This window comes from Falco punctatus, assembly GCF_963210335.1.
Source record: "Falco punctatus genome assembly, chromosome: Z".
In the NCBI taxonomy this organism is placed as follows: Eukaryota; Metazoa; Chordata; class Aves; order Falconiformes; family Falconidae; genus Falco; species Falco punctatus.
Window position 1 is genome coordinate 74357906 of NC_137586.1, and position 12388 is coordinate 74370293.

General features: G+C 43.5%; 1 protein-coding gene across 2 annotated transcripts in view; it reads left to right on the forward strand.

Moving 5' to 3' along the window:
- The window catches only part of KIAA1958, a 74502-nt gene extending 63791 nt beyond the window's left edge, over nt 1-10711 (forward strand). For both annotated transcript variants that reach the window (XM_080371013.1, XM_080371014.1), the window contains exon 3: nt 175-10711. In XM_080371013.1, the coding sequence (XP_080227139.1) occupies nt 175-1220 (1046 nt within the window). In that variant the 3' untranslated portion in view covers nt 1221-10711. The remainder of the gene's footprint in view (nt 1-174) is intronic.
- Nucleotides 10712-12388: the final 1677 nt, after the last annotated feature.

The window sequence follows — 12388 nt, forward strand, 5'->3', positions numbered from 1 at the left end:
AACTGAAGTTGGCTTTTCAGTCATGTGACAGGTATGTAATGATGTTTTCCAGTGCTCTTTGTGAAATTGATTTTAACTTTTTTTTTTTTTTAAGGAAATTTGTTTTGGGCAAAAGCATATCACATGCGCTCATGGGTTCTGCTTTTTTTGTCTTTCCCCTTCTCCCTTTTCCAGACCAGGATGAGAGAGCAGCGGAGCTCAGCAGGGAGCAGAATGAGAAGACCATTCGCAGCACACAGACAGCTCTCCGCAATTTCCGAGAGTTCCTGATCTCCAAGTACCCCTCTGAGACCCGTGAGATCTATGTCATCCCCTGCAAAGAGCTTGATGCCTACCTTGCTTCCTTCTTTGTGGATGCCAGACAGAAGGATGGGTCTGAATACGAGCCAAACAGTCTGGCCAACTATCAGTGTGGGCTGGAGCGGTATCTCAAAGAGCACAGGTATGGATACAGTATTACGAGAGATAAGGAGTTCAAGAGGTCCCAGGAAGCTCTAAAGCAAAAGCAGATAGAGCTCAGGTGTAAAGGAAAAGGAAACAAGCCACACAAATCTATGAAGCTCACCTTTGCTGATGAGCTTATCCTGCGTAAAAGAGGCTTGTTAAGCCGGTACAATCCTGAAGGGCTGCTGAACCTTGTCTGGCTGAACAACACTAAAGCGTTTGGACACTGCACAGGTTTCCATGGGTCCACCCTCAAGTGGGGAGACATCAGGCTGCGGGTGACAGAGACTGGGTTGGAATACCTGGAGTGGATGGGGCCAGACAATGGAGATGTCAACGCCAAAAGCAAGAGAGGGGGGACGGACTCACGGGTGTATGCCACCCAGCACTCCCCACAGACCTGCCCTGTGCAAGACTACAAGGAGTATGCCCAGAGGCGGCCCCCAGCCATGCGCTACGAGGACGCGCCTTTTTACCTGTCCATCAAACCTGTCGTCAACTTGGCTGCGCTTCACTGGTACAACTGCCAAGCTCTGGGGAAAAACAAGCTTGCCAAGATGGTAAAGACGATGTGTGAGAAGGGCAACATCCCTGGTCGGAAGACCAACTTCAGTGTCTACCAGAGCTGTAGCACCCTCTCAGAAGCGCAGAGCAACCAGCTGGTGCTGATCTGCAATAACTTGAGCCAGCAGGCTGCCCAGTCCATGGCAAGCCACTCGAATACTGGCAACTTCATAGTGTCAGCATCCTATGACTCTTCCTCGGACACAGCTTGAAAGAGGGATATCACCTGAACACTTACTTCTTTTCCTTTTTGTTTCAAACGTTGAATTTGTGCCCAATAATACACATCAACTGTGATTGTACACTATTCCCCCATAGCCCTCTCTCCAGTGTTAATTCACTTTATAAAAATATAAAAATATATAATATATTTTTCTTTTTACAAATAAGTCAATAGAAATAGTTTAGTATTACTAACATAGTATTTATAGTGTTAATACAAAAATAAAAGGTTCTTATGGGTTATAATATAAATGCAGATTTTAAAAGGACAAAAATGGTTCTCAGGCAACAAGATAGACTGGAAATACCATTTTTAACATGCGCACATCAGTGAGTGTAAATCCCCAGGGAGGCTTACGTAGCAATTCTGTTTTAAAGCATTTTTTCAACTTCTAATTTTAACATGACCTCCCAGAGTGGAGGAGACAAATTTATCACTGGCTGCTGCTTCTTACCTGCTGGCTTATTCTTGATCAGCAACACCAAGAAATAAGAGATACATCAATGTAAGTTCATTATATAATTTAAAACATGTTTTGTCTGTTTTTTATTTTGTTTCCTGAGGCTCATTTATGCTAGATGGGGAAAAAAACACCTGAAGTCAGCTAAAGGCTATTTTTAACTTTTGGTTTTGTTGATGATTTTCTGTGATCAAAATGTTGCTGGTCTTTGGACTAGAAAGCATCGTTTTCAACAATATGCAAAAGTACAATAGCAAAACCACTGTCATACACTTAATTTTAACTGTTTAAGCATGGATTGTTAGTATTTTGTGACTGTGTATACTTAATGTAAGATCTACTGACTTAACGCCACTTTCAGTATTCTGGGGAATGCAACAATGCAGAAAAATCCACAATCTTATCCCAAACTGTACAAAAAAATTTGCATCAAATATGTCTTAAGATGTCATTTGAAATCCACAAAAAAATAGCATAGAGAGTCTAACAATTATTTCATATTTACTACAGAAAATGAAAAAGCGGGATAGTTGTAAGTGCTGGAAAACAAATTTAAGTCAGCTACACATAACCTATTTCCATTGCAGACAATGGAATACCTGCATGTGAATCTGAAAGCAGAATTTGGTCCTTAAAGCCTTGAATTAATGAGTACTACTGTTCCAACATTTGAGTTTGCAACGTAATTGTCCTTTTCTCTAAGTACAGAGAAAACATTAACAAATTCAGCACTTCAGTGAACGAGTATGATTCTCGACCTTTAAATTTATGTATGGTACTTCTCAAGTAATTCAGCTTAGTTTATGTTCCACTAGGATATCCCAGGGCCACGATGAGGCTTCAGACAAGTCTGCTGGGGTGATCTAATGACCACTGAAGTCAATGAAAGAGTCAACCTCAGCTGACTTCCCATGGTTGTTGGATCAAACTGTTCCTGAGGGGCTTTCTTGTTTGTTTTTTGGGTTGGGTTTGTGGTGGTGGGTTTTTTTTTTGTTTTGGTGGAGGTTTTTTTGTTGTTTTTTTTTTTTTTTGGGGGGGGGGGTATTGTTTTGTTTCTGTGTGCATGTTTGTCTTTATTCCATCATATTCCTGCATATCCTTTGTATTCTTTAGACCTGCAACTGTGCAGTGACTTTAATCATCACTAATTCCAAAGAAAGGGTGAAACAGAGGTAGCAGACAGAATAAAAATCACCCACCTGGCACCATTTAAAAACTGTTTTCTGTGTTGCTAGGATGAAATGTTCCTGTGTGCAGAGGAGGTGGCAGAATGCCTGCACCTCACTTAAGCCTTATTGAAGGTCTGTTTTGGGGATGGGGTAGGTAGCAGATGTGCCACTGGGAGGTCTAAGAGAAGAGATTTCCACTGTAATAAGCATCTGTCCTCCCACGAAGCTTCCTGCAGGTGGCACAGCCTGGCTGTGATCAATTTGTGCTCTGCACATAGCAAGGCTAGTACAGTCTTAGGTTTCCTGTGTGCCAGCTGTCCCAGGGTCTTGCATGCTGTGGCAGTGTAACCTCCAAATCTACAGCCCCTGAGTTACTGGCTGCTGTCTCTGGGGCGTGTATGGTGGGCAGTGGATTGGTAGGCTCCAGCAGTCATTCATACTGCAGAGCTATACTTCTGTGACTTGGTTTGGGGGCTTGAGGCCAAATCATGACACTGCTGAAGTGAGTGCAGGCAGTGTCCATGACTTTCAGTGCCATGGCAAATCTGATTTGTAGGTGAAGGAGAAGGAAGCACAAACAGACTTTGGGTGCAGCCAGCAAGACAGCTGCCCAGCTGCCAGACAAGGCCAGCCATCTGATTGCTGTTCGCACAGCCTTGCCTTTTCACAGTGGTGCTTTTAATGTGATACAGTTAAAAATAGTTTTGTGAGGCTCATGCAAGGCTGTGGCGTTTATTGGTGTTTCCCACTGAGGACTTACCCAGCTGCTCTTAGTATGTGCTGGAGTGCAGGGGGTCTCACGCCAAGGAGCTCCCTAAGGGTGCCACGTGAGAGCTCGACCATGGAGCTAACCTCTAGGACAGTTTGGGGTCTCTGTTTCTCCCTATTGGCACTCATCTCAGTACTTTGCAGTGGCAGCTATTGCAGGATCAGACCTACTTCCCCACCTTGCCTTTCTAGTGCTGCAACAGGTGGCTAGGTATCAGCTGTCCTTTGTGGGGCATCAGATCTCAGCTTCTCACCTCCCCTCCCCTGCCAAGCTGCTTCTCTTTGCTGGGAAAAGCTGCCTTGAGCTTGTAGGGGAAAGAAGCCACCCTAAGGTGTGGACACCTTGTGTTTCTTCTCAAGCCCCACAAGGTGGGAAACCAGACCTCAGAACCAAATTGCTTCTCATGCTATTATCGGGCTCAGAGCTTGGCAGTGGTTCACATCTTCTGCGGGTATGCTTTAGGTGTGTTGCTTCAGAGTGGGCTATTTTGTGGGGGCTATTTAGTGTGGTAATTACACAATTACTCTTGTCTCCAAGGGGGCATGCCACTGGCTGCAGGTATGCCATACTGCAAGCAGGTCTTAGAGGTGCTAGTTCACCTCAGTGCTGCAATTCAGCCACAACACAGACCTTGGCTCTATTGGCAGGAGCCAAAAATGCTCAGTGACCCAGAAGAAAGAAAACGGACACTCTTGCACATGAGCTGGGAGGTCATAAAAAGCATTTCCCATGACTTCTTGACTCCACATGCTGAGTTGTTCTTTGCCACAATGTTAAGACGGTTTGTGCTGATGTCCAGCCTGTGTGCTGGGTGAGGCAATGTCTCTTGACACCCGTGGCTTAGCAGGGCACATCAGCAGCTTTTGCTTGTCTGATTGGGTGATAAGCTGTGGAGGATGTGTGCTTATTGTGGTAGCCTCAGTATTATGGGAGTGGTTTTGTTCTCCTTTGTGACATCTCTAGTAACTCAAGCTTCCAGTTGATGCTGATAGCAGATTCCCTGGCAAATTCTGATGGGGCAGCCCCAAACAGACTGCTTGTTTAAAGAGTTAAACACATGTGGCCAGAATATGATACAGTAGTATCATACTCCACAAATAAATACATTAGCTTTGAAGGGCATTTAGCACAACATACTACCCAGTCTTCATTTGTGGACAGTTGCAAGGAGTTGAGTGACCACAGTTTAACAAATTACTATTTGTTTTAAGGCCCTGGGGAGGGTTGCTAACCCACTGGGAGGGAGACTTCTGATTTAAACCACTCTCATGGTTTTGTCTCATGCTGGCAGGAGAGTAGATGTCCCTGTCACTGTGGCTCAGCTACGAGGTGACAGCTCAGTTGCTTGTAATTGTCTCTCAGTACTCCAAATGAGGGTGTCAAACCTGCTCCACCAGCAGCCTGCAGGCTCACTGCAGTGGTGGGCCACTTCCCTGGTGGTAAGACACCAGAGTGTGGCCAGGGGCTAGTGCTAGGAACTCTTACAAGCCTTCCTCTCTGCCTAAGCAAAGGATTGGGGTCTCCCACCACGGCTCTTGATAGAGTACTTTTTACCCAGAAATCAAAAGGGCAGCTGGCAAAACGCCATCCTGCCTCCCGTCCAGCAGAGCCTGTAAGGCTCCTGACTGCATTGTGCTCCAATGTAAAGGCTGAGCTTCTGCATCACAGTAAGGCTCCGATTTCTGTAAGATGATGGTAGCTGGCTCCAAAGTGGTGCTCGATTTTCTCCTTTCATTTTCCCTTCCTTTTTTCCTGCCACTCACCTTTCTTTGACCCTGTTAGACCTCTTAGGTGAATCATTTCAACTCACTAGCCCAGCAGAAAATGCAGCAGAAAAAAGGGGAAGTCAGGTAATTTTCTGTCAGATTGCTGAGTTGAGTCTGCTTACAAACTGAGATGCAAAGCCAGTGGGGGAGACGCAGGAAGGTGTTCCCCTAACAGTACATTACACATCTACACAGAGTCATTAGCCTGGCTCAGCTACTGCGGCCTTGGAAACCCATCAAAAGGGTAACACAGACCGAGACTCTTCTGAATCATTTGCAGATGTATTGGTTGCCTTCAGCACCATCTACCAGCTTGGGAGATTTGCTCAGTGCTACCAAGAGCAAAATTTGGCTTTGAACTTAAGAAAGAAGCAGACTGCCAAAGCACAGGCCTGCACATAGTGTGAAGGAGTCTGCACCAGTGTTAGTGCAGGCATTCCCACGTGGCCTTCTCCTGACACCAAACCAAGTCAGACATGGGGATTATACATGGATGTCACTGGACTGATCTGGATGCAGCTGTGCACAATAGAAGCACTTGGATCTGTTCATGTGATTGCACATATAGCTGGGCAGAGCTGTGGCCACTTGGACAGCTTAAGCTCTGTTTTTTTAGTCACTCATGCATGTATTTATGATATTGTGGGTTTGCACAATGTAGTGTATTCATGCAGGTAATTGGAACCGAAGTCTTTGATATCCGGGTGTTGCAAACTGCCTGTTTAATTTTCAAATACGTAATTATGCAACAAAATGTATTTTTAAGTGTAGGAGAATGAATACTGTTGTGAACTACATTGTAGACGAAATTACAAGGGATATCTAAAATAACAGCACATACTTTGTTCATTTGCATAGTGCAATAATTCTATGACAGCAGCATCCAGGCTGTTGACATAGAGGACAATCTAACAATGGAATCAGTGTCTCTGTTGCACATTCTCCTTTGTGAAGAACATCAGTGCTTTCAAACTGTTTCGTGTTTTTGTTTTTAGAAGCTGCTGTGCACTGGTATTCAGTCTACAGTATAGTTGCCGTCTTAGAAAGCTGTGTAGAGAATGAGATGCAAGCAACATGTTGTACTGCTGTGCGTGCTTGTCTCAGATGTTTGTGACCAGATCTTGTTCTGCTGTTTGCGCAAACGATGTGAGGTGGGAAGATGGGGATCAGAAAGAGCAGGTGGTGTGTCACTCTAGAGCCTGGGCTACCCTAAAGACTGAAACAGCCTTAAAGGAAAGTGAGATTCCTGTTGCACTAGGTTTCCTCCCTGTCCAGCACATATTTACCCTTTCTTGTCACCGTGTCTGAGTGCATCCCGTAAGTGCATTGACTGACCTGACTAGTGCATGGACTGATCATTCCTTCTGACAATAAGCTGCATGTGATTGTGATTGACTGACTGGTCTTCCCTGTCCCCGACATCCTCACTCCTCTCACCATCCCTGATCCTCTAATATTCCCCTCTCCTGGCATCTGCACTGGGGGCAAGGGGACTGCTTTGTGCAGGGCAGCTCTTGGCTGAGAGTTCCCTCCCTGCTATCAAGTGACCTTGTGCTTTGGGGATAACATGCTCAGGGCAGACTGCCTCGTGTCAGGTACGCGGGGTTTGTGGGATACTCAATGCGAGCACTCTGGAAGCTCGCATCTCTTGTACTGGAAGCACTCTTCCTCTCTTTTCTCTTCTGCTTTTTGGGAGAGTGCTGTCAAATCATGAAAGAAGATGAAATTCACTCCTGGGTAGGGGACCAGGTCCACATTTGTGCACTGTTTGACTTTCCGCTGACATCCTTAAAATAGGACTGAGATGACTGGTTCTAAACAGTACCTAACTTTTGGGCTCACTCCATCGTGGAAATCAGTTCATCTCATGTGGTGTGGGCAACAGGGCATTGGGACCCCCTGACTCCCTGAACTCGCAGAGGCAGTGTGACTGTGGGAAGGAGGAGAGCTTACAGGACACGGAAATATCATATGATATGCCTGAAAAGATCCAATTCATGCCTCTTGGTTAGGGTAGAGAAGGACTCCGCTGTTCACTATGAAAAGTGGTGGGAAGTGAGTCTGCACTTCTTCAACAAGGGTTCTTTGCTAAAAGTCAATGTGAAGAGATGGCTGTTTTGCTGTCTTTGTTCTTAAGAGGGAGGATGTATTTTCTTTTCTTTCTGTGCTTTCATGTGTTTGCTGAATCTGTACTCTCAGTGCTGAGGAGTGCAGAGAGAAGGTGGTCCAGCATAAAGTATGGCTAGATTCCTAGCCAAAAACTTGAACTATACTTTCTGGTGACGGTCCCCATATGCTGAGTTGGTGGCTGAGAACAGTACTGCATCAGCTGGTGTCTCGTGGCACATCTTTTGAGTCTGTGCAGAGCCAGCATGGGTGTTGCTGCACCACTTTCCAGAAGCTGAGAGCCTGGGGTAGCTTGCCAAGGACACCCCTATCACCCAGGCATGTGCAAGCCAAGAAGAGGGAAGGCCTGAAGCACAACTAAATGATGGTGCTTTCCCCATGGACAACGTATGACAGACACAATGAAGCTGAACTGTATCTCCTCAAGGGTTTTGGAAAGCTAAAAGCTGCCAGGGACATTACTGCTCCACGTCTTTCACAGCAGCGTAACTTCAGCTGGTGATGGAGTGGCCCTTCTGAGGACAAGTCAAGTTTCTCTGAGCCCCCAACAAGTTTTGTGGTTGCACTGCTTCCAGCTCCACAACCAGGTGCCAGCCTGTTCCTCCCCACTGCACTGTCTCTGGCTGAAGCCCTGTGAAGCTCTGCTGAAGTTGTCCTCCAGCACCTTGACCCTTCCAAAAGCAGTAGAGAGGCATTTACCGCAGTGAAATGCTGGAAAGCTAAAAAGCCCCATATCTTAGAGACACCTGTGAGCTTGTTGAAAAGTTTGACACTTGCCATTCAATGGAACATGTTCAAAGGAGTGGTGATGCTGAAAGCTTTAATATCTAATCTGATGGCGGGGGGGGGAAATTGGTTTGGCATGAAATGTGCTCATTACATAAACTGATGGGTTTTAACAATCTCAAGAGTCTCTGTCTCAAGCAAGGAATTTATTTCCTCATGCTGAAGGGGTTAACGTTAGTTGGTAATGCAGACAAAATTGTGTTTGTTTCATTATACAAATGCCATTAAATGAGTTGTCTGTGCATTGAAAATGGACTTACTGTTTTGAAGGGATTAGGATGCTTTTGTTAATCTTTTATTTTTGTGCTCAGCATTCATTACACAGTAGCCACTGGTATCTGAAAAATCAGTACCTTTTCAGATTTCAATTTGTTTTTTTCTAGTTAATAGAGGTTTTGCTCACAGTGTTTAAGAGACTGGTAAGGTAGGTGCTGTCATTGAAATTCAGTGGGATAGAGTTTCAGCGGGAATTAGAAGAGCTGTTCAGCTTTTACATAGTGTTTCAGGAATCCGCTTGTGTGTTTTTTCATTACTACTGTTTTATACAGTCTGCAAGTGTCCAGAAAATAATGAAACAGCCAAGGGAGGGTAAAATAATCAAGAAAATGCAAAATAATTTGGACAAAACCATTGTATTATTTTTACACTAGAAAAGTAAACTCTTAAAATTAATTTTATAGATACTATCTTTGCTACTTCAGCTGTTACGTTTGCGAACAGACACTCTTAACACTCCTCATGCCTAGAATTTCATCTGCTTTCTGAAGGCTGTAATTCTGCTGACTGTCTTCCTTACCGTTATAGCATGTTCTCAGCCAGCCTAAATCATGCATAGCCTTCAGTATCCCCTGGGCTGCCCCACACTGCTCCTGCCAGAACTCCTCCTCTTCTACTGCCAAATATTTAATACACTCACTGTATGTCACATTTCCAGCCTGAAAAAAAGCCAGTGCAGGAGACTTACTGCAGCCTCTGTGTCTTCAGCAGTGGATGCAAAGTGTAGATACAGAAGGCAAGGCAATAGTAACTGGCTTCAAACCAAATCTGGTATTTTTTGGGTAGGAAGGCAAATCTTCTCCTAGTGGTTCTGAGGCTGAAGGTGTGCTGAAGAATGACTGCAGTGTAAATTGCTTTGTTGAGGCCTTTGTTTTCTGTATGGTGCTTACGGTTCAGATCTTCCAAGCTTTGCCTTCTGTGGGAGCTTTCTCTGTGAGCTGCTTGCAAGACTGGGTTCCTCTGCACAAGACTGGGTGCATGGATGTGAAATGCAGTTGCAGAAATATCCAGAGTATTCAGGGATGTGCAGACAAAATGTGGCATAAAATGTCTTAATGGAGTCTGAAAGCCGTCAGGGGAAGAAAAGGTGAGAATCAGATTTTGGTGCAGTTTATGGCAGTGCCTGCAAGCTGCCTGGTGCTGCTGCTGGAAAGGGTTTGGTGCCAGTTCTGCAGCACTGTGAGAACTGTATGCCCATGCCGCCTGCTTCCACTCAGCTTGGGATGTGAAATGCACTTGGCTGTAAGCACGTGACAAGCCTCACTGGTACAAATGGGTCTCTAAATACTGAAGCCTGACATCGCTTGGCCATAGTTGCATTGTCAGCATTTGTTTTTGTCCACGTGACCCATTTATCTCAGGGTCAACTTGAGTAGAGCAAATATTCAAGATTGGAAGAAAAAAACCTGGCAGAATATCTAAGTGTGATGAAGATAGTGGAAAGGCAGTGGCAAACACAATGGAAGTTTTTGTCTTTTTTTTTCTAAAGAAGACAAACATTATCCTTTAATATCCTACTTCGTTTTACACTGGAATTAGAAAATAATTTCCATTTGTTTTAATTATCTGCTGGCCTTAACTCTGCCTTTGACAAGCACTTTTGCTATGACAACCCTTGGTCTCATGGTGAGCAGTGCTAGGGAGAAACAGCTAAAGTAAGGCTTTTATCTTTCTATGCATGCAATATTTTAATCTTTCTAATCTTTTATTGTGAATGTGTTTTCTCCCATTTTGTAAATTGACAAGATTAGCACTGTTTCTTCCAAAACAGCGGCTGAAAAACATAACCAAATTTCCACCTAACAATATCAATTCTGATTCATTCTCAGTTAAACCTCTTTCTAAGACTAACTTCCACCCACTGACTTTAATAACAAATTAACTTTTTTAAGAACAATTTGTAAAAAATCAATTTTGTTAATTCTTTTGTTTTGTAAGAAAAAGATTCACTGTCTTGCCAAATAATAGTAATAATAGTAATAATAATAATAATTAATAATAATAATAGTAATATTTCTATGCAGTGTGTGAATCAGTGATGTTGCTGTTTAAATTTTGCATGTTTTCTAGGTGTTTTGACATTTGTATGTTTATGTGGTATTTGTAAAAATGCTAACTATTGCTGCTATAATCACCACTGTTGTAAGTAACTGAAAACTGTACTATGAAGCTGTGCCAGTTAGCAGGGGTTTTTTTGTGTGTCATGGTAAAATTCTGCATTCTGCTGTTCATTTCTTGTTTTAAGCCAGTATTTAGTGCCTTCTGTGGAAGGAATCAATATGTTGTGGTAGACAGGAGGTGCCAAACTTCTAATATCTTGTTCTGCACAGATGATCACTTACCAGCTTGAAGCATAAAAAAAAAAAGGTAAAAAGAAAAGAACAGTCTTGATCTCTCCATCTTTCTTCAAAATGTCTTCTCATTAATGTTCATTTGGAAAAAAACCTCTTTAACAGAGCTGAAAAGAAGCCATCTTCCCCAGCTATACCTCCTGCAGCAGCAGACTGCCAAGTGTGAAATATGAGGGGTACAACGGAATCTGTAGTACCCAAATATTCCTGTTGGTAACAGATCCAGTGATTAGCCGAGCCTGTTAAAGTCATTGCAGAGCATGCTAAAATGCCATTTAATGAAAGCAGTCCTCTGATTGCCATAAGAAACTGTTAGCTCTCACAACAGTTGTGAGCCTGCTCTTGTAAACAAGTGTCAGCTTGGTCAAGCGATGGATTCCAGTCCCCGTTCCTCCTCCGCTGAAGCCACACATTGCTGCCAAATGAGACTTGGACGAAATTCAAGCTCGAGATTTTTGGTCTTGTTCTTTTCAACTGCTTTCATGGCAGACAAGCCCTGTTTATCAAAATGCTGACATTACATTTTCAGTTCCTTTTCCACCCTCTGCTTAGAATCTGGCAGTATAGCAAATACACACATGCATACACGATCATTTTGATTTTGATAAGATTTTGGCAGGCTGAAATTGTACCATATTTAATCATACAACAGAAACAGACAGGAGGGAAATGCGAGATGTTCATCTGTCTAGTGCATTTCCCAGCCAGCAGGCATGGTCAACTACATGGTCTTTAAAATAGTATTTTGTATGGAAAAAAGAAAAGACTAACCATCAGTTTTCCATTTCTACTGAGAGATAAAAGCTTGTTACACATTTTGAAAAGACTTTTCAAATCAGAATACAGTTTTAAGAAAAACTGTCATGGGAAAACAAGAGTACATTGAATTAATCCTTGTGGACACTGGTCTAAAGCCATATCTGTTCCCCAGCAAGATATTTTACAGGCCTCATCACGTAAAATACTTCCAAAAAACAAGTTTATGCCAAAATTTTCAATGTAACCCTTCTTTCTGTGATACCAGCACACTTCCAAAAAGCAATATTAATGGATGCAGCCCAGAACACACTGAAAGTCAACCCGTGTGATAGGTCACAGGCCAGTACCCCACAAAGTGATGAATTTGAAAGCCCCAGCTGAAGATCTAAAGTGGTTAGGATGCTTAGAAGCCTTTTGCAGCACCTCAGTTCCCATCTCTTGGAGGAAATAGGGCCTTCTTCAGAAACGTTAGGCCCTTTTATTGTTCTTTAAAAACTGGTAGCTTCTTCAGGCTCCTTCTGCCAGATCAGAAGCCAGCTGAGAGCAGTTGCAATGTGTTTCTCCATTGTTTTGCTTGTCTAGTAGCCATTTACACATGAATGCGCGCTTCCACTTGCCTAAGTGAAGAGTTTGGACTCCACAGAACTCCTGCCTATGTGGCCCTAACATGAAATATGCAAGGCAGTGATATATG